At 39.4% G+C, this 26,487-nt stretch overlaps 1 protein-coding gene across 1 annotated transcript in view; it reads left to right on the top strand.

Annotated features, from left to right (window-relative positions):
• Positions 1-26,487, top strand: part of LUZP2 (leucine zipper protein 2) — an 88,139-nt gene that overhangs the window by 41,825 nt on the left and 19,827 nt on the right. Inside the window, exons 5-7 of the mRNA XM_066187469.1 lie at positions 2,545-2,607; positions 9,128-9,190; positions 13,564-13,626. Coding sequence (XP_066043566.1) covers positions 2,545-2,607; positions 9,128-9,190; positions 13,564-13,626 — 189 coding nt within the window. The remainder of the gene's footprint in view (positions 1-2,544; positions 2,608-9,127; positions 9,191-13,563; positions 13,627-26,487) is intronic.

The raw sequence follows: 26,487 nt of genomic DNA, 5'->3' as shown, positions 1-26,487 counted from the left end.
ATTCTGGCTTATTATACTGTCAGGATTTGATGACTGAAGGTAGTATTTGTACGTCTCTTCTAGAAAATTATATTATGTCTTGTCCTTGAGACTTACCAAAAGCGTCATGCAAATTGTCTGGTACAGACTGTGATCTGCCTTAAAGCATGAAGCTATATACATGGATACGCTTAAATGGATAAGTAAGGTTACCCCTTTATTGGCCCCAGTAGACAAGTCATATAAATCCCTCCTATGTAACGTTCCATAGCTATACTTTGTGACTAAGCGGTTCTTCATTTGTTAGAGACATAGTGGTGTGGGAATGCACAAGACCGAGAGTAAGACAGACTTGATTAGCATAGCTAGTCTGGTGACTAGGATGCCATGGCAAGGACAAACAGAACTTTGAGCTTATGAGAAGATGGGATTAAACCTGCTTAAGGGAAAAGATTCAATCAACCCCCTATGATAAAGATGTTGTAAAATGCATAAGTTGCTTGTTTGATCTTTTAACCTAATTATTGTAGTAGAAATTATTAACCTTACTGAAATGGTATGTAAGTTCTTGGAAAACCTGAGTAAAATTGAATTCTGACCACCGAATCAGTCTTCCCGTCTCTCCATCAATTGCTGATATAGTGGAAGACCCTTAAAATGCTGTTATAATATAAAGGCAAAAATTAATGAGTTTCTAAATAATATTTCTATTATTTTTGAAAAGGAAGTGATGTGAAAATACTTTTTAGTTTTTAATTTGTTAATTCTATTTTTTTTTAATTCAGGTAAGCTAAAATGGTATGTTTGCACTATGTAAGATGTCCGTATCAGTGGTATAAGATGCATGTGTATGTGAATAGTAATAAACAAAATTTAGCTAATGTTGATTACTGGATAAATTTATAGTACTGGGCTGTCTTAAATGTCTCTTCCCTAAAAGATCCAAGCTATGTAGAGATAATAATTTTGGTATCACATCTCTTGAATTATTTTATATATATTCATAGCTAGAAGTGAAGTGCCTTGAAGGAATATTAATATTCCTGAGAGATAGGTCTAAGAAAGGGAACACACTTCAGTGGAGGTTAATGTATTAGTTTTTCTCATATTTAATGGTGGATAGCTGCCAATTCCTTTGAACAGCTGAAAAAACCAAAATAATCACAACAAATAGCTGTATTTTGTTTCTCCCCATTTATCTTGATCTGATATTTTGATTATGAGCTTCATTTTTTGTCATGCAAAATCTTCATGTTTATTATCTATACATGTACTAAATTCCAGTATTTGTGTATGTCATTGCTAGGCAGGTGCTGAATAAAGCATCATTCTCAGCCAGCAGGTGAGTGTGGAATCAGTATTTCCACAATCAAAGCACCAAAGCATTTAGGCAAAGCTTTGGAAGAGTTTGTAAAAGAAGTTCTATTGGAGCATGTCAGGTGGCACTAGTCTCGTGGACCCCCTGCCTATGTTTCTGTCTTAAGTGATGACAGCATTCTCTGACTTCTCTTTTGATGCAGGTGAGACTGCTGTCAGTTCAGTGATATTTTTTAAATTACTGACATGTCTACTTGAGTGTGGACGTGATTCTAAAAACAGCTGTCATGCCATGTAGATTTGGTGTCATTTTTTAATCTACATGATATCCAAACCATTAACCTTTGTGTCAGTGATTCCATAATCTGAATCTGTTTCTTACAGGAGTTTTGTTTTCCTTAACAAATCTATTGCAATGTCAGAACTACAGTTTCCCTTGAACTTGGGTAGAGTTCTGTATCAGCAGCATGGGACGTGGGGTAAATAGGGATGAGTATTTTGCTAATTGAACTATCCAAGAGCATCTTCCTTCAAAGTAACAGAAAGGTGTTCTTTTAATCCTAGTTTTTTATAGTTACAACCTCCTTCCTCTCATTGTATTCCATAAGCTGTGATTAAAGCTCAGTCCTGAAAAAAACTCATTTGTAAAAAAATATTTTTTAACCTCTGTTTGATTAAATTCAGTCTTAAGCCTTGTGACTGGAATTTCTACTTTTTAAGTCAAGTCATTGACTTAAGTAGGATATAAAGACCATATTTGAATGTTTCCATGTATAACACACTTTATTCTACAGGGGGATCTGACTAGAAGCAAGGTCTTTATCTAATTAGGAACAACACTGTAGCATTCAAATAAAATAACTGTGTTGGAAACCTGCTCTGATAGATATGTTCTTGGAGGAGAAAAATATTTTTGTTAGAAAATCAGTTAATATTTTAAAAATCCTCAGTTCTTTGATGATCACATTGAGCTACCTTATGAAAAATAAACGCTGTGTCTACTGGTGAAAAACAAAAATAAGCCTATTTACGTACAGCAATTTTCTTCTTTTGTTTACAAGTTTTCTCGTAAGTATGCTAAATGCTTGTAGATTTATTGTCTGTGGCCTATACCAATTTAGTATGTAAGCAAAATTTTTTAGTTTGGTGGTTAGTTTTTTTCCAAAACTTTTAAAAGCATTTAAAAAATAATTAGTATTTACAATTACACCTCAACAACTCCCACTCAACATTTCTTTATAATTGTAGATTAACTTTTTGAAGACTGAAATAGAAAGGAAGAGCAAAATTATTCGAGACCTCCAAAACGAGGTAAGAGGAACATTTGATTATCATCTCAATTCAGATTTCATACTGGAAGAAAGTGTGGTTTGGCTTCACATATAGAACATGTTATTATAGTAGGCAAAAAGGGCACCAGGGAAATTCTCTGAATAGAAAAACAAATGAAAGTGAGACTTTGTGCATTTAGAAATGGTGTTTTATTGAATGGAATGGTTGACTCCATGCTAGTGGTGCTTACTTTCATAGACCACCTCTGTAACTTTTGCTGCTTTTTAGGAAAGGAGGTTCTGTAGATTATTGTAGAACACAGTGAAACTTTGTTCATTTTGTGATTGTTTGCTTTAAAAATAAATATCAAGAGGAGGAGAAAGGAAATGTAATCTCAAAACTGAGATTACTAATAAGATTTTAAAATACTCCAACTCCTAAAATGTTTTAAGCTTTGTATGCCATGAATATCGATCCCTGATTGATCCCAAAATTCCAAATAAAGTATAAAACATGTTTTAAATAATATTTATTGGTATCAAATTGAATTTATTATGAATTTGGTCTTGGAATTGAAACATTAAATATTTGAGCAGCATTATATTTCTTTTCCCCCTTATCCCATTCTCTCCAAACATTTGCCTAAATCAGGATGTAGTTTCCTTTTCCATTTCTTTATTTTGCAAAGAACTTTGCACTTGAAAATATTTTATTCATATGATGTCTTGTTCTCATGCCAAGCTTCTTGTCTTTATCTGCTTTGCTCAGTTCTTCTGCTTTTCTAAACTATTCTGAGTTTATGCATATGAAAACTTGATCTCCTTAAAGCTGTCATTTAAACAGGGATTTCTGATTTCTCTGTGAGAGTGTATATATATGGTCAATGTGAAAAAATGTATTCATTACTTTTTAAGTTATAAATGTGTCCTAGTTTAGGACAGGACAGGATTAATTTTTTGCCATAGTCAGGAAGGGGGCATGGACAGACCATAATGTTATTTGATACCATCACTTGCCAGGGGCAGGAACAGGGGACTCTCATGTCTGGTTCTGTTTGGGAGAAAAGCATCATGACTGAAGTGGTCTAGTGCTGTTTTGTTTTCAGTGTAAGTTGTTTTTCTTATATCTTTTGTTATTGATATTGTTACTGTTCATATTCTTATGTCATTGCTGTTTCTAGTAAATTGTTCTTATCTCAGCCTATAACTTTCACCTTTGTGCCTCCAATTCCCAGCTCCATTCCTGAAGGGGAAGGAGGTGAGCAATGCACTGGTTTGGGGGAGTCTCACTGGAGTACTGGATTGGGGAGCACTGTTCCTAAACCACAAGAATAGGAAATGTCTCTTTCAGTTGCTCATGTTAATTAGGCCAAGCTCTCAGTTGTCTTCATCTACAGTCAAAAATGCCTTGCTTTCTTTTCTCACCTGTTATCATGGGATGCTTTGCAATTGAGCCTGTAAACTCTAATAAATCCTATCAGTCTCATCCTATTTATCAGCCATTAAAAAATCTTTTACTGAACACAAAGAAATACTTCATTAATGAACATTTGAAACTGTCTGACTCCTGATGATTTTCTTAGGTAGGTCAGTAGACTTCTCTGATATTTATTGTATTTATAGCACATTTTAGAAAATCTACTTTGAAAGGAATCTTTCTTTTGGCACCAAATATCAGCTACTATGTGGAAGAGGAACCAAAAGCTGTACCTACCTAGTGGCTTTCTATTAAACTTCTATACCATGTTTGTTATTTCCCTAAAAGTAAACACTTATATAATTTTTTTTTTTTTAAATTTGACTGAATTTAAATTATATTATTGTTAGGAAATATTATGTTATTTAGGTCCTGCTTCCAAAGACTGAGTACACATTGCTTTTAAAAATCTCATAAATTTCGACGTGCTATATATTTAAATAATTGATAGCATTTTATGTGTAGATTTTGAAAGAATAATCTGCATATAGATGTATAGAGACAGATGATGAAAATGCTTCCTTCATACCTGCTCTTGTTCTTTCAAATACTGCATTCACCCTCATTTTGTATTTCCAGATTGTGAATTTTGCAATCTTTGGCTCTTCCATGACTGTAAAAATAATTTCCTCTTTAGTTCTACTCTTTCAGCATGTACCCTAGTGCCATTCAGCTTTGCCATTTGGAGACACAAATAGATGGCAACAGCCTTCCAGCTGAATGCAGCAGCTGTCATGTAGTGTGTGAGGAGAGGATGTTGTACAGAAAGGCAATTTTTAGCCCAAGGACTGAGGCAGAAAGCTTTTTATATTCAGTATGGAAGCTCTATGAAGAACATGGTAAGAAATTTAGCAAGTTGTCCTGAAGAGTTCTGACTTTTGTGGGCTGTTACAGTCCAGTTGTTAAAATTGTTAGAGAGATGCCTCTGCCCAAATGAAGGTGCAAATGAGGCTTATATGCCCAAGTCAACAGTATGGATTTTATTTAACAGTACATAGGAGGTAAAGAGAGAGATGGAAAGAAATAGAAAAAGGGAGAGAAGAGGAGGAGAGTGACAGAGAGACAGATTAAGTAGAAAATATCACCACTGTAGATCCCAATGGTGATCATTGATCCTCTTCTTCTGGTCTTCTTGGTGTTGAGGGTCCCACCAAACTCAGAGTTCAGTGGATTTATATATGGTTTGGGCCAGGTGGGAATGCCCCGGGAAGGCAAGTTTGACAGTGCTTCATGCAACAGGGGCTCTGGACCTGTTGCATCGTGTGCCGTCATCCTCAGGAATGACTCTGGGGGGCACTTCGGGGGTGTTAGATGGTTTGTGACACCCCCTCAACTGCCTCTCATGTGAATGTCCCACTGGAATGTCGCCTTCCTGGGATGTAGAGCGGCTTACAACTGAGCTGGTTTGTGCAAGGGAGGGTGGGTGTTCACTGCCTTTGACCAGAGGTTATGCCACACACCCAAAACTGTCTTCCTCTCCCTTTGGTTGGCTGGGGAGTGTGTGCAAAGCTGGCCTCAGCAGATAAGCGTGTGGGCTGGAACCTCCCACACCCTGAACCCAGCCAGAGCTGATTTTCAGGACAGATGCTGGGTCTAGCTTTCTTGTGGGTATGTTCTTCTCCCTCAGCCTTGTTTTCGTCTACCTAGAACTGAGATAATTGGGTAACAGTGTCACCTTCATCTTAACTCATGTTCCCTTAGGTGGCTTAACTCCCAGTCCAAAGTTCCAGTCAGGAGGCATATTCAGGAAGGGGTGAACTTTGGTGGTACCAGCTTCTTGATACAGTTTTGGCATAATGGGCAATATAACATAACATAACAATGTACATTCATAACATACCTTCATAACAATGTCCAAGCCATGAACCATAACGTTTCAGTCTCTCAGAGTGGACAAGGAATGGATTCGTGTGGTGTTACTGAGTGTAGGTACCAGGACAGTAAGAACAAACTGCACGGGAACAGACAGCAGGATTCTTGCCCATGAGGCAAACACTGACAACTTTTTGCACCTGAATTTAGGAATGCACTGAAAATAGTGGTGCAAATGATGCAAATGAGCTAAAAGATTTCATAAAGTAAGAATTAGGTACAACAGTAAATTGGCTTAATGATATAGTTGCATGCAAATACTCCAGCATTTAGCTTTTGCTACAAGTTTTCTAAGATGTTCAAATACATTAAAATACCTATTTATTTTGAATATAATGATATTTTAACTCTAATTTTAAGTCTAGAAGGCCCTTCCTAATTTAAATAATTATTCTATGTAATTTTTAAATTGACTACTAAAGATATATTTAAAGATACTTAATTCCTTATTTTTAAGTTTGAAATGTCCAAGATCTTTTCCATTGAAATACTTAATTACAAGTGAAGTATTTGAAATACAAATTGTGTAAACCTGTGTAAAAGTCTAATTAACTTTTTGTTGTTGCTCTTTGAGGGATGCCTAATAGGAAAATTAGCATAATCTTTAATCCTTATAAGTCAGAACTTCTGTACTGAATCAATAGGCCTTTGTAAATTTAAAATTTCATTGATTAATTAATCTGACTTTGAATAGCCCCTTTCTAGCAAAAGGGACATATTCTTCCAGCATATGTGTCTTATCAGACTTCTTTCAGAAGATTTTACTTCAGAATTAAAACAAACCAAAAAGGCTCTGTTATACTTAGTATGTTTTCACTGCTGTGCTTTATATTCTGCTATGAAAATTAGCACTATTAAGCAGGATGCAAAGCTGTTTTTAACAGTGATATGGGATTTGTGAAGTAACATAAAATCACCCAAATTGTAGTCAAGAAGTTGTCATCTTCTCCTACTTGTTTTACTCCCAATAACATTAACTTTTGATGCTTGCTCTCGTTTCTAAGAACATTATTAGGTTCAGGACTATCGGGACTATTTTGCTTGATTCTGATAACCCTTCTGGGTGTTTTTGCTGTGAATAGACTGGACAATGAGACGGAATTGGTAAATCAGGTTAAACATAGCTAAATCTCCAAAATGGAGTCCATCTCCTAACTTTAAATATTTCCATCAAGTTTTGATTTTGGACAAATTCTGTATGTCTAGAACTATATGCTTTTGCCAGGTTTATTTGGCACAAAATCTGGAAATCGTGATGTGCTCTAGTACATTGTGTGTCCTGTTGCCACGCAGTTTTTCACATTCTGGGTTACTACATGGTATTCTCAAAATAGCCTGTGTAGAAATTACTTACAAAAGAGTCTAATGCATTAATAGAAGTTATTTCTTACAGCAGTTTATACTGGGCAAAAGGAAGATAAATGAATAAAAATTTAGTGAGTACAATTCATTCTTACTTTGGTTCTGAAATATGGACAGAGTGCTACTGAACCAACCATCACCATTCCATAGAGGAACTGGAGGATAATGTGTTAGTCAAACCAAAGGGATGACTTGATATCCTGGGTTACTTAAGGGCAAGTCCCTAATGAAACAGTGCCTTTGGCACATCTGTTTCACCATCATCCCAAAAGGTGATGCTGATCTTCATTCACTGAGAGGTGTGTAAAACACATTCACTTTGTGTTCACAAGTACAACACAGTTCTTTAGGTGTACCCCTGGTGAGGAACAGGTGAGTCAGGTGTGCTTCATGTCTTTAATTTTGCTTTTGTTTACCTTTGTTCATCTTGTATCTGATGTACAGTTCCTTTTTTTTTCAGAACCAGTTGTCTTATTCTGTATTTCTGTAGTTGTTAGTGCAATAGGATATTGCTCTTGGGTGAGTTACAGCATAAATTTTCAAAGAATCAAAAGAAGTAATTGACTGTGATTAAAAAGCGCAACACCCAGCTCTTTGCAGGTCACATTTTGAAAGATAGAATCTGGACTGTTGGATTGGCTCATTCAAAGTAACATCCTAGTTCCTTTCACTTATATCAGAGAACTTTGGGCATCTGTTTCAAACAGCTGGTGAAAATTTACTGCTTCTGCAGTAGTGTATACTGTTGCATGGTAGCCAGCAACAGTGAAATGTGAATTTGTCAGATCTCCTCCTTATTTTGGAATCATGAAAATGAGGTTTCAAATGAACCTTTAGTTTCTTTGCATTTGCTTTAATAAAAAGGTTTTTTTCAAGAGAAACTCAAAGCTTCTAATTCTGGTATTGAAGCTTCCAGTGTTTCAGTGGGATGTGGGTTTAATTTGAACTGGATGGAATTATGATTTTTGCTCTAATGACAGCTTTTTCTTGTGTGCAATGTACAGGAAAGCTATTGCTATTCAGTAATAAACATACATTCCTGAAATGTGGTGGGTGCTGTTTCTGTTTGTATATTTACAGTTCATTAATACAGGACTAGTTGTTTTTTGTATTCTTTCAATTTTTTCTTGGTGTTAGGCATGTTATGTTCAGCACTTGTAGATCTGCTTATTGAATACTTATGGTTTTGACCAGTTGTAAAAGATGTTTACACTGCAGAGAAATCTTTATCTTTGACTGTCAGTTATGGGATAATATGAGTGAGGAGTGGAAAATAATTACTATGAAGAAATAATTTTGTCAAGGTTTGTTATTTTCCCTGAAAATGAGAAGAAATACATTTAAAACTCCTACATGAAAAACCATATTGAGTTGGCAAAATGCTGTATCAGGTAACAAACTTTCTACTGGTTTTGATTACGAAATTTAGCAAAAACACCCCTTGATTTTGATCAAGGTCAAGTGATGAGACCTTGGCCCTATTACTGAGTTGTTAAAATGATTTACAGAAAATTATATTGAGCTATGAGGTTGACACCAAGCAACGAATGGAGGGTTTGTTCTGCGCTTTTGTACGTCAGCATATTAAATCTAAATTGCTTTCAGTTGCCAGTGTTCTGGAAAGGTTTCTATGGACAGTCCTGTTCCTGTTGAAGCAAATTTTAATTCTGTAAGAGGATACTGTGCCTTGATTAATCTCTTGTCTTATTTATATCTTTGCTGGTGACTTAAAGATGTTAGCCATGGATAAAATAAAGCCAGTATGATCAAATAGTTAAAGGGTTCCTTAATATCTTAGTAATACTTACTAATAAACCGTTATGTTGCGCTTTTTTTGTCCTACTCTCAGAACAAAAGCCTCAAAAACAAGCTCTTGTCAGGAAACAAGCTTTGTGGTATTCACGCAGAAGAGGTAAGGAAGATTCCTCTCTGTTCTAAATCCAGTGTACCCAAAAGAAGTTTGCATCAAAGTCTTTTGTACTGAGGTTCTGGTGTATTATACATATAAACAAGAATACATACATATATATATATATATATATATATATATATATATATATATATATATATATATATATATATATATATATATATATATATATATACACACACCAGAATACAGAATATATGTTATGCTTATATGGTGAGTGTTCCTAAAGTGCTCTCATCCCAAGTAATTTCTGTGACTTCACAAGAGGCAGCTCAAAGGTATTAGAAAGCAAGTTGCAAAGTCAAGTTTTAGACAGTTACAAATCATCTGGGCATGCCTATGATATAGCTCTATAGATACATACATTTCTAACATATATAAAACTGATTTCATTTCCATGATCTCTGTGTCTACACTAAGACAGGAATTGTAAAAGGCCTGTTTTGAAATTATAATGGAGACAGGAAAGATCTAGTATTATTGATTCCCAGAATGTTTCATTATTTCAAGGGGAAAAGGGTCATTTTATGAAACTGAGGGAAAGAAATCTCCTCTCTACTGAAGAGTGAGATTGTCAATGATACAGAAGCCCTATTTTTGGCAAATTCCTCAATGTAGAAGTGCCTGCACTTGTGGGAGCGCTCCCTTTATTTAATTTTTCTTTTAAAAAAGCTATTACATGTGAATCTGATTTACTCACATTACTTTAGTCTGCTTTTTTTTGCATATATAATTTCTGTTAACGTCTGTTGGGGGTCCCAAACCAAGACAACATCATTGCACCTTGCTAGAATGTAACCAAAGCATAAAAAAATTCTTCTGTACTAAAATTTTCCTAATTATGGTTGAATGCATTTTCTTCATTAGAGTCTACTTTTTAACTTAGAGATCAGTACTTAGGAGTTCAAGTTTCTGATAAATTCTCAAAGGTAGGAAATAATAGGGTTAGGAGTATTTTTTTAAGTTTTTCAAAATCTGTTATCTTCCTTTATCCCTACTGTTGCTTTCAAATAGAGAGAAGGATAAGAATACAGATCTATTTTGTCCCCTTCTTTACTGCTTAAAAAAACAGCAGTGTGTACAAATAGTTTTCTGTTTTACCCTCTTTTTCAAGTTTGTTTTTCTTAGTGTATTGGGTTTACAAGGCAAAGTTTTGTTACTGGGGAGAGCTATTGGGGTGGCTTATTCTGGGAAGCTTCCAGAAGCTTCCCCTGTGTCCACCACTGCCAGTGTCAGGTGGCTCCACTGTGAACCTACCACTGGCCCAGGCTGACACAATCAGAGATGGGTGTAACCCCTCTGTGATAATGTATTTAAGAAAGAAAAACTCTACTGCACAGTAATATTTGTTGACAGAGAAGAGAGGAGTGAGAACACGTGAAAGAATCGTCTCTGCAGATACCAAGGTCAGTGCAGAAGGAGGGAGAGAAGCTGCTGCAGGCACTGGAGCTGAGATTCCCCTCCAGTCTGTGGGGAAGAAGGCCATGGTGAAGCAGCTGTGCCCCTGCAGCCTACAGAAAGACTAACAGGAGTGCAGAGATCCCCCTACAGCCTGGGGAGGAGCCCCATGTCAGAGCAGGTGGATGCCCCAAAAGAAGGTTGTGACGTTGTGGGAAACCAGTGCTGGAGCAGGGACCTGTGGATCCATGGAGAAAAGAGCCCAGGCTGGAGCAGTTTGCTGCTAGGGCTTGAGACCCCATGAAGGACCCATGCTGGAGCAACCTGTTCCTGAAGGACTGCACCCCATAGAAAGGGATCATGCCAGAGCAGTTTGTAAAGAAACATGGCCCATGGGAAGGACTCACACTGGACAAGTCTGTAGAGGACTGTTTCCTGTGGAAATACATGTCCCCATGAGGGAGCAGGGGAAATCTTCTCCCTGAGGAGTAAGCAGCAACAGAAATGTGATTAACTGGGGCATAGTCCTCATTCCCTGTCTCCCTGTGCTCCTGAAGGAGGAGGAGGTGGAAGCTGGGAAGCAGAGGAGGGGAAGCTGTTTTTAAGGTTTGTTTTGCATCTTATTATCCTGCTCTGTTTTTGATTGGTGATAAATTCAGTTTATTTCCCTAAGTCAGGTCTGTTTTGCCCATGATGGTAATTGGTGAGCAACCTCTCTTTATCCTTAACTCATGAACCTTTTGCTATATTTTCTGTTCCCTGGCCAGTTGGGGAAGGAAGTGACAGAGTGACTTTGGTGGGCACTTGGCATCCAAACAGGGTCAAACCATCATACCTAGCTGCATAATATTTGAATCTTTGGTAATTAACTTGAAGATCTTTTCTCTGATCATGTCTCTTTTAATATTTGCATCTAAGGATGGAGTCTTAGGATAATTTAATTTTATTGCAGTGTGACAAACCCTGGCAGTCAGAGATCTTCAAAAAATTAAACATAAATTAAGTAATGGTCAAGACAGCTGATTGTGAATGTATTTCAGAGTGTGAGAATCTCTATGGATCATCCTGGCAAATTTGCAGCTATTAAGCATGTTACCACTGGAACAAACAGAAATGCTACAGTAGCATCCTTTTTTTGTGGTCATTTTGCCAGTTAGGTTGTGCCAGCCAGAGAAACACAGCGTGTTTTCAGTTTTTAATGAAGCACTATGCTCACCAAGCACAGCAACTGTGTGAACTCTGTATCCTTTCAGTTATTATGTCCAATACCTTTTGTGGGTACAGTTGCCTACCAGGGAGCTTCTGCTTCATTTTGCTCCCCTAGGCTGTATGCAGACAGACACAGAGAAGGGAGGTGATTTTTTGTTGCCCAGGTGCATCAGTGGGAGCATGCCTGTGATCCTGAAGTTTTTGCATGGCTGGATTTTCTTCTCCAAGAAGTCAGGGCCTTGGAGATGTGAAGGCAGAGTGGTGCAAACATTGGGGTTTCCAGGATGCAGAAAGGGACACATGCCAGGGCAGTACCACCAGACTGTATTTTAGAGGCCTGTGTTTAATGGTAATTTTATCTGTCTGACTCTACTAAGAGGTCCTCTTCTTTGAAGCACAGAAAATCCACAGAACAACCAAATTTTATCACAAAGAGTTACAGGCCACACCCGTGCTTTTGACCTGCACTGAATGTATTTAGCTTTATGACTTAATTTCATATTTAGCAAATGAGTTATACCTTAATTGTTAACTCTTAGATTCCTCTGCAGCCTATTTGGATACCATGTATATGACAGAAACTCTATCTTTTATTAAACACAGCCCTCAGAACAAATAAAATTTGAGAACATTTTCTCATTGGTCTTTAGGTGATGTGGAATATATTCCATAGCTCAAGTAATTGCATTGTCCAGGTCAGGCGACAGTGCTATTACAAGTAACAGCAGATAAAATCACAGAACAAAAAATTCTGCTGCATCTTGGCTATTTGTTTCAGATTTTACAGAATACTATAACCATTTTGGCCTTACTATTAAAACAGTTAAAGAAGATTCTAAAATTTTGTTTTTAGATCTATTCAGCCTTCCCAAAAGTCTGTCAGTGAATTTGACTGCATAAATTAGAAAGAGATAAAATCTTTCCTAAAATTCCAGCTTATGGAAGATATGCTACTTTTGTAATGTGTTATGTTTATGGAATGCTCTTTTAGTAAATGTGAAACTGACTTCTAATCCATTCCAAGGACTTCAAAACACTTGGCATTAATTAATACAAGAAAATTTACTGAGTATCAGTCAGGACTGTGGATTTAATTAAAAACAAATCATATTTTTGAGAGGATTCTTAGATAAATGGTGAAATAATGTTCCTTGGATAGTTGGGTTTAGTACAAAAAATCTATTTCTATTATCTTTTGTTTAAATTAAATAGTATATAGACTATTACTTTGAATTATTTTAAGGCTATATTTAACAATATATAAAATAAACATCATCTTAAACTGATATAAATAAGCAGAACCAGGCCTGTTTTTAAAGGCATGGTTACAAACTGAGAACCTAGTTCCTTTGGATACCACCTAGAACACCCTGATCTTTACAAAGACCTGTGTAACTCTATGGAGCCTTTTTACTTCTAAGAATAAGATTGTTTACTTTGAAGGTGATGCCTTCAGTTATGCTTTATGGAAAGTATTAATAACAGCTCATGTCTAAAACCTGTAAGCCCAACAAGCTATTCTTTGTAGTACTAACTTAGGCATGTGCTTTAGGTGAGTGTGCCATTTAACATTTTCCTCAGTGCTTTGGTTGGTTTAATTGTGAACCTGGAAAAGCAATTTACAATTATTTGGAGGGGGTATTCTACATTTTAAATCACATCAAGATTTTGCTGTTCTCAGAATTCACTAAGTTTCTTTAATATTTAAAATAAAAAACCAAACCTGATTTGATTATTCTTGCTTTCAGTCAAAAAAGATCCAAGCCCAGCTGAAAGAGCTTCGTTATGGGAAAAAGGATTTGATTTTTAAGGTAAGTTTTATTTCACTATAATTAGCTAAAGTATTAGGGTTAATATAGCATTGGAATAAAGTAGGAATATGATAGCTGCCTTTATTATTGCAGTTCTAAGGAATAAGTTTGTTCTGAAAAGAGCTCAAAACACCAAGACAGACTTAATACCATAATGCATTTTCAGAAATATACTATACTTATATCTATATTTTTGTGCTCACAAAAAAGCAAAATTCTTAGGTTACTGCTGATGAATAAAACCTGTTGCCCTATTCCAGACATTCTGTAACATGTCTTTCATCTTTCTAACTGAACGATATAATATTTTACCAATGCTTGTTGTTTTTCCTTTAATTAGCACTCCTCCATGACGAAGTCAAGTATTGTTAATATTTAAAGCAAATCTCTGTGTTTACGATAAGCTTGAGCAATGTAATGTTCCTTAGGTCTGAAGATTTAAGAAAAAGAAACGTCTGTTGCTTAAACAATCCAAATGAATAGTCTGTTCTAGCTGGCACATTTTAAGAAATAATAAAATTTAAAATAAAGGAGGGGAGGACAAAACATAAAGACATTGCGGAAGGTCCTTGAAGTCCCTGTTAACACAGGGAGAAGTTAAACCCAGTTAAAGGAAGAGGAGAGAGATGCAGGTCACCTGACTGAAGACTGTTAACATATTCCCAGCATAAAGAGGGTGAAGATTAAGTACTCATCTTCAAAGTGACTAGATCTAGCATTACTTATAAAGTCATTCATGTCAACATGAGTTCCAGATTGTCTTCTGGAAGTGTTTAACTCTCTCTACTGTCTCTGTTGTATATATAGTGCTGTAAATGTGTAATGCAGGCCATTTAAAAGACACAGTGTGATTTCTGTGCTGCCTCCTTTTTTTTTTTTTTTTGGGGGGGTTTTTTTGGGGGGTTTTTTTGGGTTTTTTTGGTGTTTTTTTGTTAATGCATGGGTCTATTCCAGGTTTTATCAGGGACATTTATTTCTCATCTTTGTAAGACCAAAACTAGGGAAACAGATTTAGAGACAAAAATTTGGTAGATTATAGATTTAGACATTTCACTTCTAACGCCATCTAGCATTAACAAAAATGGCACATCTTTCTTCAAAATTAGTATAATGGAGAGCTTGAGCAGAGGTAAAGATCAAAAATTCTAATCTTGCCTTGCTGTGAAAGTTTGTTTTCTTTGGCTGAAGCAGTAGGATTGTTCAGCACTATTATCTGGTTGTTGTTTTCATTATGCTAATACACAGTGATCCCAAAAAAGGATCTGAGTTATGCTAGGGTGTATACTAATGCTTGGCAAGGGAACCCCTGCCTGGTACTACCCACTTGAGAAAAGCTTACAGAAGATGAAACAGAAAACGGAAACATGAACAAGTGAACCTGGAAAGGCTGTCCAGCAAGTCACTGACATGCATGCAATGACATCCACTTTCTCCCAATCCTACTTCAGTGAACTATGACAGTGTAGTAGCTAAGGCACATGTGTAAAGACCTGTACTAAGGGAGGAAATATGCCTAGTGTGAATGGGAGTAGACATGGGCTCATCTGACTGGATATGGCTTTCTTCACCATAGTCTCCACTTCCTCGGAGAATCCTTGGAGAATTATCTTCTGAAGACTGTCTACATTTGACCACATGGATTATGCCTTGATTTACACTGAATAGACATAGTTCTTGATTATGAATGAACACTAGAGCCACCAGCTGAGATGGAGATCCCAAGTTAGGTAGTGTGGGTTCTCCTCTGAGTGCTCTTATTGCAAAATAAGGATAGTTACTTGCCTTCTAGGTAAACTATGATCTAATACAATTAAAAACACTCTGAGAACTTTTGGTGGAGAATGTTGATGAATTGTGGACTCCAAAGCTCCACAAACTGAGAACTATGTATTATATATTTATATGTAAATAATTGAAACATTTCTTGACCATGTGCAATTCTGTATGAGATTTGAATGCCTGCTTTGCTAATATTGATATATCCTTTATATGTTACTAGAAATCTTTTTGCAGGTTTATTCATCAATCTTTTTCCTGACCAAGAAAATTTGGTTTATGAAGCGGAGGATGCAGCAACCTTATGCTATCCTCCTAAATCATGTGAGATGGGGGGGAGGGTAGGTCCAGTGTGCCTGTTTGCGTGTGTTTCATGTCTGAAGACACACTAAGCAGAGTAGAAGCCATTTGGTATAGTCTGGAAAGTTTTTTAAGTATCTGCTTGTGCTGAGTGGAAGGTAAACCAGTGGGAGGAATGAATGCCACACAAAATACCTTGTGAAAGATTTCAAGTGGGAGCTACAATTTAATAGAAAAATTACAATAAAGGCAACAGTACAGAAACACTGCTTTAAACTGATAAAGTCAGAACATGACCCGATACCCCGTTGGTCAGGGTGGTGGTGGCAGTCCCATTGGAGTGATGGATGTGGTCTTATCGAAGTGGTGAGCCTGTGGAAGTTCTGGTCCTTCTGTGGAGATCCGGTGATGGGGGTGGAGAGCTCTTGTCCTCTGGGAATCCAGTGGTAGGCGTCATCATGTCCCAAACCCCAGATTATACAGAGGCAGGAATGTTTGGTACCTCATCTAGGGTAGGGCATTTCACAATGGGCTGATGTGATTCTGAGAGCCATTCTGGGGAGTTCTTGGCAGCCCATTAGCAGAGGTGACCCCTCAGGGTGGCTGCTGCTTCCCCAGAAGGAGTTACCATGGTTGAGTCATGGCAAAGATGGAGAAACAGTGCTCCACCCACCTTAACAGTTCAACAGAAGGTAATGGAGATGGTGGTAGGATACATGCCTTGGTTACACCCATATCGTAACCCAGGATGCTGCTTGATCAGAGAGAGGCTGCTAGGTTTGGGCAAGAATAGATGATATTTCATTTCTAATCGCTTTGATACTGGAAACATAACAGATTTAATCCTAGCATTGCTGTTGTGGCTGTTTTATGAAGCTATTACTCTTTCTGATAAATGAAATGGATAGTCTTCTGCTGGCACAGTGTGAATGTTAAGGATAAAATCCTGGCTGCTAGCTACTTTCATGTTACTGGACTTTTACCTTTTCCACTTCCACTTCCTTCCCATCCCACTAAATTTTTTTTCTCTGTGGCCTACTGAGGACTTTAGGGAAGTCTGCTCTCCATATAGATCTGAACATTGCAAGCTTCTTGGAGCAGTTCACCAGAAGGGTGTAAGCTGCAGGCTATTAGATTTCTAAAGGGCATGAAGGAAGGCTGCAGTTCACATCCATCAAAATAATGCTTTCTCTGAAGGAATCAATTCTGCAGATATATGTGAAATGAATAGGGAAGGATTGTTGGATTTTTATTTTAAATAATCAACATCAAGAAACTGTTTCTTAAATTCTGGTACCTGTTACTGTCAATGGCTCTGTTCTGAGCTAGACCTCTGGGGATTAAGTGGGAGAGGAAGAGAAAAGGGGAAAAAAGGACCTTTCTCTTTAGCATTCCAGTGAATTGGTAGATTATATCTTCTTTGTCATATCTTACTTACACTCCTTATGTTTTCAGAGTAGTTTATAATCTAGTTGTAATCTATAGTCTATAATCATTAATTATAATTAAGGATTAATTAGGGAGCTGTCTTGGTTTGGGAAGACAGGTATCTGCCAGGTAAAATTACAATCAGAGGCTCTTTGGCAAAGATTTGGGAAATAGGAATAGCAGTTCTTTACTAGTATGTAATACAAAGCAAACAAACACAAAAAAAACCTCCCCCCCCCACCAAACAACTACAGCATTAATGACAAACGACAACAGTACCAAGAACCTTGAGGGCTTTGTTTCACAAAACCCAGGGCAGTTTGGTTTCGGTGTCCCTGCAGGATCCTCGGAGCACCAAGCTGAAACAGTGGAAAAGTCCCGGGCTGGTAGCTGGGATGGCAGGGTGTCCCGGCAGGCAGGGGCAGGATGTCCCGGCAGCGCGGGGGGGGGGGGGTGCAGGGTCACGCTGTAGCAAGACGAGCAGCGCCGAAGAAAACCGAAGGAGAGGCAGGGCTTGGACCAGCTCCCCGCGGGTGACTGGGAAAACTCCGGATTCAGGCCAAACCGGTGATAGTAGATTTCCCAGGACTGGATCCCTTTGGCCACAGTGAAACTCCTGCCTTGGACTTTAGCTCGTACTGAAGTTCCAGCATGTCCGGCACAGCAGCGCTCAGCGGTGGAGTCACTTCATTCAATGCACGATAGTCCACAGTCAGTCTCCATTCTCCATCAGACTTGCGCACAGGCCGGATGGGGCTGTTGAAGGGTGAGTGGGTTTTGCTGACCACCCCTTGGCTCTCCAGCTCACGGATCATCTTGTGGATGGGGATCACGGCGTCCCGATTTGTCCGATACTGCCGACGGTGCACTGTCGAGGTGGCAACAGGTACTTGTTGTTCTTCTACCCTCAGGAGTCCCACTGCAGATGGGTTCTCTGATAGTCCCGGCAAGGTGTTCAACTGCTTAATGTTCTCTGTCTCCACAGCAGCTATTCCAAAAGCCCATCTGAGTCCTTTAGGGTCTTTATAATATCCATTCCTGAGGAAGTCTATGCCCAGAATACGTGGAGCCTCTGGGCCGGTCACAATTGGAAGTTTCTGCCACTCCTTCCCAGTCAGGCTCACCTCGGCTTCAACCAGAGTCAATTCCTGTGATCCCCCTGTCACCCCGGCAATGGAAATCGGTTCTGCCCCCACATGTCCCGATGGCATTAGAGTACACTGCGACCCAGTATCTACCAAAGCTTCATATTTTTGTGGCTCTGATGTGCCAGGCCATCGAATCCACACAGTCCAAAAAACCCGATTTTCCCATGCCTCTTCCTGGCTAGAGGCAGGGCCCCTCTAGCACTGGTTATTATTCCCTTCTTGGACATACATGGTAGAGGTTCCTTCGAGGGAATCTGACACAGCATTCCCACCTCCGTAATACCTGGCAGCTTGCTCATGGGAGGCTGAGGCTACCTTCATTCTAGTGGAACTCCCTCTGTTAGTGTTTCTCTCCTTGAGCTCACGTACCCGTGCTGCCAGGACAGAAGTAGGTTTCCCATGCCACGCTCCCATGTCCTCCCCATGGTCCCGCAGATAAAACCACAGGTCAGCTCGAGGGGTGTACCCTCTCTCTCTCGCTGGGGGATGTTGGGCTCTGATTCTGGGGCCTGTGACTCGCACCGGTGCTACATGGGAACTGCTCCTTCTCATCTCTTCTCTCATTTCCTTCATCTGCTCTTTGAGTTCCTTCACCACCGCAGAGATATGAGCCTGCATTGGGCCACTGATCATACTTTCATAATTTCTGAGCTTGTTGGCAACAGAACCCACTGTCTCTCGGTTATCCTCGGCATTAATTGTTGCGATGAATGTGGCGTATTGAGATGGTCCATGAGTTGCCAGATTCCACAACATGTGCCCTGTGCATTTAACCTTGTCGGGGTCATTATCATGCTGTCTGGTCCTCCCAAAAAGTACTTCCAATACTGCCACTTCTCTCAACTGTTGGATTCCTTCCTCAAGGGTTTTCCATCGCATTCTATTGTTGTGCTCTTGCATTCTGTCTCTGTGGACAAATCTCTCTCTCACACTCATTAGAAGTCGTTCTCAAAGGGGAAGGGGCCTTTGCTCTCTTACAAATACCTGATTTATACCTGAGTCCTGGGTCAAGGGTCCCAAATTCCTTGCTTCGGCACTATCCAGTTGCACACCTGTACCCATAAGGTCCCAGACTCGAAGTAGCCAGGCTGTATAAGCCTCACGTCCTCGTCGTGCAATATCTTTTTGCAGATTACGTAGACTTTCATACGTCAGGGACTCAGTGATGATCTCAACCTGTGGCTCTTCTGTGGACTGTGAGGACCCTCCTTTTTTATCCTTAATACCAGGATCTGACGATTTCACTTTACACTTCCTTGTTTCCACAGGGGCGACTGCTGCTGGCTGTGGTTGCCCTTGTGGTTCAGCTGGAACCTGGACAGTTGTAACATTTGTGGGTTCCACTGCTGCACCATCAGTCTCTGCCTTCTCGGGGCAGGGGGAGAGTTTTTCATGAGCTGGGGAAATGTACTCCCTCAGCATCTGGCCCATCTCATGCATCTCTTTTACCAGAACCTCAACCCAATCCGGGTGGGTCCTTTCTGAGGCAGGCTGTGGGGCAGAGTCAGGCTCTGGGGTATCATCCCTATTCTGTGGGGTAGGTATCAGGGTGGTTATCCAGGTCAATCTTCCCTTATCTCTGAATGCTAAATAGAATACGCATATTAGCAGCACCAGCCATTGTATGATATCATTAGCATTCAGAGAGGATTTAAACCCTTCAAAAAACTGGTGGGGCAGACCCAAAGAGATGGGTAAAGGGTTGGGAAAAAACCTCCCCCGGTGTCATTTCCTCACAGTAGGTACCATTGTTAAAGTAACTCCAAAAACACACAGTTAGTGTATGATAGCCCTGAATCCATGTGCCTGCTTTCCAGAGGAAATTAAAAATCCATGAGTTCTTCACCTTATTAAGCCATAAAATAAACTGGATGACAGTCACGGTAGCCTTAGTTATAGGGCCCATGTTTAGATAAGGGCCTGCAAATGGAAGGAATACAGCCACAACCACATGCCACCCAAACCAGGCTAAGTTAGACCACATGATGCAGCCTAATGAGGTTTTTATATCCAACGCACACAAAAGAAAGTACTAGGTTAGTTAAGAACTGCTATTTCTCTTCCCTTTTCTTTTCTCAGTGCCCTCAAGGCCCACACTTGGGCGCCAAAATCTGTCTTGGTTTGGGAAGACAGGTATCTGCTAGGTAAAATTACAATCAGAGGCTCTTTGGCAAAGATTTGGGAAATAGGAATAGCAGTTCTTTACTAGTATGTAATACAAAGCAAACAAACACAAAAAAAACCTCCCCCCCCCACCAAACAACTACAGCATTAATGACAAACGACAACAGTACCAAGAACCTTGAGGGCTTTGTTTCACAAAACCCAGGGCAGTTTGGTTTCGGTGTCCCTGCAGGATCCTCGGAGCACCAAGCTGAAACAGTGGAAAAGTCCCGGGCTGGTAGCTGGGATGGCAGGGTGTCCCGGCAGGCAGGGGCAGGATGTCCCGGCAGCACGGGGGTGGGGGGGGTGCAGGGTCACGCTGTAGCAAGACGAGCAGCGCCGAAGAAAACCGAAGGAGAGGCAGGGCTTGGACCAGCTCCCCGCGGGTGGCCAGGAAAACTCCGGATTCAGGCCGAACCGGTGATAGTAGATTTCCCAGGACTGGATCCCTTTGGCCACAGTGAAACTCCTCCAGCCAGCAACAGCCGTTCTCCGCTCGGCGTGCTTTGCGGCGGCTGAGATTCTCGAGGAGCAGCAGACACACGTCTCCCCGAACACCGGAAAAAGAAAAGCATGCAGCTGCCTCAAGCTTTGTCTTTTACCTGCGTTATCTCCCCCTTCCACCTTTGTCCACCTCTTAGTTTCGGTTAAGTACTCTCAAGTATCCAACACTTGGTCTCCTTGGTAACTTGTGGGGAAAAAATTCTTTAGAGAAAGAAGGAACAAACCTAACCCCCAACAGGAGCATATATATGTTTATGTTTATATTTTTAAACTCTCCCTATGTGATATAAAGCCATGGGACAGATAAGTAATGAGCATCACAAAAATTAATTCATGTACCCAAGGCTATAGAGCTTGTCATTATCTGTACTGAGATTATAATTTGACCTCCTGCCTCTTTGTCAGATTTCAGTCCCTTTCAGCATGCAGCATGTTATCCTTAAAGAATTGACCTAAGTTGAAATTTGCTTTGCATTATAATGAGAAAACGAAGAAATTATTAATAGAAATTACCACTGAATGTTCTTAATTTTATCACTGCCTTTGTAAGTAGGTACTGACTAGTTCTGAATGACATTACTCTTAATTGCAATAATTTACATTATCATCCTAAATCCCTGATTCCGTGAAGTTCTTCTAAGTTTAAGTGCTTTGCTAGACTGAGGTCTGCATTTGTTTCTGGCATTCTAGACCACATCTTTTTAAAATTATTTCTCCTTTGTTAACTGTCTCCCCATTATTAGGCTATGTTGTCCTGGAAAAGAAGTCTCGTGTTTTACTAAAATAAGAAATAATTTAAAATAGTTTGGTTTTTTGTTCGTGAATTGCAAACATGTATATATGATAGTAATACAGATGAAGAAAAATAAATCTAGCAATGATTTTCAAAGTCAGTTTATGCAAGTAACTTTTGTATTGAAATTCCTCTTGTAAATGTAAAAGGTGACCATGCTTCAGCGGTATGTTTGAATATATCTTTGCTTTCTTCTAAGACTTTTGCTTCTGAGTTTCAGAGTTTCAGACATTTGATTCACCGCTTCATCTCTTTTCCCTTTTGTTCAAATTCTAAGACAAAATGTAATGGTAGACAGTCCTAGAAAAACAAGAAAAAGTTCAAATATGAGTAGCAACTAGAAGCACCTGGCCTACCAATCTTTCTTCCATGGTAGAATTTAACTATAAACAAGCAAGCAAATAGGAATGGCTATTACAACAGATCATACAACTTAGTACCTTAACAAACACTTACTGGCTAACAAGAAGTCAGGTAACTCCTAATATGTGTTCTGTAGATGGTTTTACCATGAGTGACATGGTTTATAATTGATCAGTTCCTGCTGAAACATGGTGATCAGGGTGGATGTTTACTGAATAAAGATCTGCTCTTGGCCCTGGGAAGTCCTTAAAGCTTCTCCACAAGTTCAGAACCTCCAGGTGCCCAGTTAATAGCATTAAACCAGAGGATGTCTGCCAAGTCCAGTGCATGACTGGAATCAGTGGCATCAGGAGCACCAAAGACAGAGGTGTGCAGCGAGAAATGGCAAGCACAAGGCAGGCAGGGATTGTAGTGGGATGACTGGGAGAGAGGAACAATGGACAGAAGAGGGAGGTAGGAAGGAGGGTAGTGAAGAACCTTGCTCCCAGTGCTTGACAACCTCTGCTGCTCCTTAGAGTCATTTAGCTTGTTTCCATGATGATACTCTTGAACTCTCACTTTTCTTTGAAGTGCAGCTTCACAAAGTAAGAACAGGATTGTAATTTACCTTCAGTACTCTTATATTCCTCAATAATGTTTCAAGTACTATGAGTGTTCAGTACCTCTAAAGGACTAAGGACCATATATATCACTATTGCAAATTTAGAGTCAAAACCATTTTCCAAATTCTTTGAAACACCTAGTTCTGTACAAATTGTCATTATCTGACATGTGAAAATCATTTAAATCATTTGCTATGGTAGAGTCAAATACAAAACTATGTGAAATCGTTTTCGTATTATATTGACTGGATTTGGTAAATATCTATACAATTCCTCCCTCTGAAGTTAAACTGATGCCATGTGTGTTTCCCTCTCTATTAGCAAAGTTAATTACATGCCACAGTAAACTGATTTCCCAGAATTTTAAATTACTTATTTCTCTAATGAAGACAATGAGATTCTACATTACATACAGAGAGAGAGATGAAATAATTAAAGAAAAACAAAGGAAAGAAAACAAGGAGAAAACCACTAAAGACCTGCTTTGGCAGAGAATTTGTGTAGATATTAAGATTGCTTTCTGGGCTTAAAATAATTGATTATATATTTTAAAATTGTGATAATCTTTTACAGAAGTACTTTGTGTGCTGGCACATATATGAAGATGCGAGTTTCAGGCTTTCCAATACAGTTTTATTTGTATACTGCTGGTGACTAGGCTTGATCCTAAACCACCCAGTTTCACACATGTGCATCCACTTCCCCATGATTTGCATCTGCACATATTAAAATTATCAGCTGCAGAATTTAGCCGACTTTGCATATTTGAAAAATTAGTTCATTTAGCAGATTTTAAAGCATTCTTCATTATGTTCAAAGTACCCTTAAACTTCTCTTTTCCTTGCAGAAAGCTTTCAAAAAAACCAAAACCAAAACCAACAACCAAAAAAAAAAAAACCCAAAAAACCAAAAACAAAGCAAGCAACATCACTTTCGTACAACTTTATTTGTGCATTCATTTATCTAGCACAGAAAGAATGCTCTTATCTTTCTTGCTGCTTCTACATTGCCCTGTAATGGTAAATGTAATTTCTGTAGTTCAGTGTTAAAAGGAGATGATAAGAGAAAACTGGGAACAGTTTCCTTTTTGCCCTATCAACTTCCCTGAGAGAATACTGCAATCTCTCTTGCTTTCAGACAAGATCTTTACTCTGTGGTGTGTTTATTCATCCAGTGTGCTTCCTCAGTATCTGGATCTTGTGCAATCTCCCTTGGGAAATTTACCAGAAATGTGTAGGAAAGACATAACTAAAAAAAACTACTATAAGATATGTTGGAGGTTAGGTTTGTTCCTTCTTTCTCTAAAGAATTTTTTCCCCATAAGTTACCAAGGAGACCAAGTGTTTGATACTTGAGAGTACTTAACCGAAACAAAGAGGTGGACAAAGTTGGAAGGGGGAGATAATGCAGGTAGAAGACAGAGCTTGAGGCAGCTGTGGGCTCTTCTTTTTTCCGGCATTTGGGGAGAGAGAGAACGGCTGTTGCTGGCTGGAAGAGTTTCACTGTGGCCAAAGGGATCCAGTCCTGGGAAATCTACTATCACTGGTTCGGCCTGAATCCGGAGTTTTCTCTGCCACCCGCGGGAGCTGGGCCGTCTCTGCCTCGCCTTCGGCTTCTTCGGCGCTGCTCCTCTTACTACAGTGTGACCCTGCACCCCCTGCGCTGCCGGGACATCCTGCCCCTGCCTTCTGACACACCCTGCCATCCCAGCTACCAGCCCGGGACTTTTCCACTGTTTCAGCTTGGTGCTCTGAGGATCCTGCAGGGACACCGAAACCAAACTGCCCTGGGTTTTGTGAAACAAAGCCCTCAAGGTTCTTGGTACTGTTGTCGTTTGTCATTAATGCTGTAGTTGTTTGGTGGGGGAGTTTTTTTGTGTTTGTTTGCTTTGTATTACATACTAATAAAGAACTGCTATTCCTATTTCCCAAATCTTTGCCTAAGAGCCTCTGATTGTAATTTATAATTGAAAAAGAAAAAAAGGGGGTGGGTTTACACTCTCCATCCCAAAGGAAACTGCAGTTGGTTAGTTGGTTTTTTTTTTTTTATTACCTGGAAGATACCTGTCTTCCCAAACCAAGACAAAGATACCAGTTATAAACATAAATGCAATGCAAAATATTAGAATTATTTTTTTCCCCCAAAGATCTTGCAACATTATTAGGGATAATAAGTTCTATAAGCTATAGGCTGACTTCATCATGCTGCATAACAGCTGAATAGAGTCTGGAAGAGGAGACTTTCCTGTTGTTATGCATTTTATGGGTGGCATTTTTAAGCATATTGATTTGAGACAATAACTATAAAAGACTTCAGGTAAGACAGTGCTCCCTAAAAAGTTTCCCTTGACTTTGTCAGAAATGACAACTGAATGAAAAAGCAAACTGAACCTCTGGTTAGTTATATCTTAATTTTATGATGTTTTCTATTTGATAAATTTAATCTCATTTGTCTCCAGCAGCTTAAATGTTACTAGTGTTGTCCAAACACTTCTTGAATTCTGTCAGGTTTGGTGCTTGTGACCATTTCTCTGAGGAGCCAGTGGCAGTGTCCAGCCACCCTCTGGATGAAGAACCTTTTTAATATCCAACCAAAACCTCCCCTGACACAATGTCATGACATTCCCACTGCTCCCCAGAGAAAGGAAATCAGTGCCTGCCTCTCCCCTTCTCCTCACAAGGAAGTTTTAGACTGTGAAGAGGTCTGCCCCCAGTTGTTTCTCCAGGCTGAACAGTGCCCTCTTCATACGACTTCCCCTCCAGGACTTTGACCCACTTTGTAGCCCTCCTTTGGACACTGTCTGATTGCTTAATCTCTTTCTTACGTTTTGGTGTCCAAAACTACGCACAAGACTCAAGGTGAGGCCATACCAGTGCAGAACACAATGGGACAGTCTCCTCTCTAGACCAGCTTGATGCATTAAGTTTTGGCTTTCATGTTTCTCACATTCTGTGCTGCCCAGGGCTGCAGTTCTGATCCTCATATTAAGTGCTGGTAAGATCTCTTCACAGAGTAGGTAGACAGAACAAATCCTTTTCTTGCTGAAGACCAGGGACAACTTTCAGGGCCAAAAGCACAAACAGCGGTAGCTGAGGGGAGGAGCAAGAAGGATGAGACCTCCCAACCTGGAGCTGGAATTGGACAATCCCCAATATGCAAATAGACCAAGACTTTTAAAAGTGTGAGACCTTGTGACCAGTTGGGCATTTTGTGACCCTTTTTGGGTCCCCACTGGGTGTAGCCCCGGCCAGGGTCTTGTCCTGCCCAAGGCGTACCCTGAAGGCCTTTTAATAAATACCTGCTTTATTCTCTAGCTCTGTGCAGTCTCTGTTTCAGGTCAGCCTGCCCAAGGCATCATGCTGTTGATGCTTTTTGTGATGCCCCCCAGGACAGGGCTGGCCTTCCTGGCTGCCAGGGCACTGTGGATTCATATTCAACTTGCCATCAACCAGCATCTCCAGGTCCCTTTTCACAGCACTGATTTCCAGCATCTCCTTCCCCAGTCCATATGTACATCCAAGGTTTCACCATTCCAGGAGTGTTAATTTGGATAGTTGTACTGAAAAATAATAGGTAACAATAGAAAAATGTTAATGATGTGAGAAATTTCTTGGTCTAGTTTTATGAGAAGTGTCTCTGCATCACATAGAGTCAATGTTCAGTCTTTTAAACACTGTGGCCCTGTTTATTGTGAGTGATGTTGTGTCCCGTATTTAGGAAAAAAACTTGAAAGTTACTGAATTCTAGCAGTTTCTTATATCAGTATTTTTTTTCTGATAAACCA

This window comes from Chamaea fasciata, unplaced genomic scaffold (assembly GCF_029207755.1).
Source record: "Chamaea fasciata isolate MVZ Bird 193981 ecotype frontalis unplaced genomic scaffold, bChaFas1.0.hap1 SCAF_7, whole genome shotgun sequence".
NCBI classification, from domain to species: Eukaryota; Metazoa; Chordata; class Aves; order Passeriformes; family Sylviidae; genus Chamaea; species Chamaea fasciata.
Note: the sequence above shows the minus strand (reverse complement) of the source record. Positions and strands in the feature narration are given on the sequence as shown.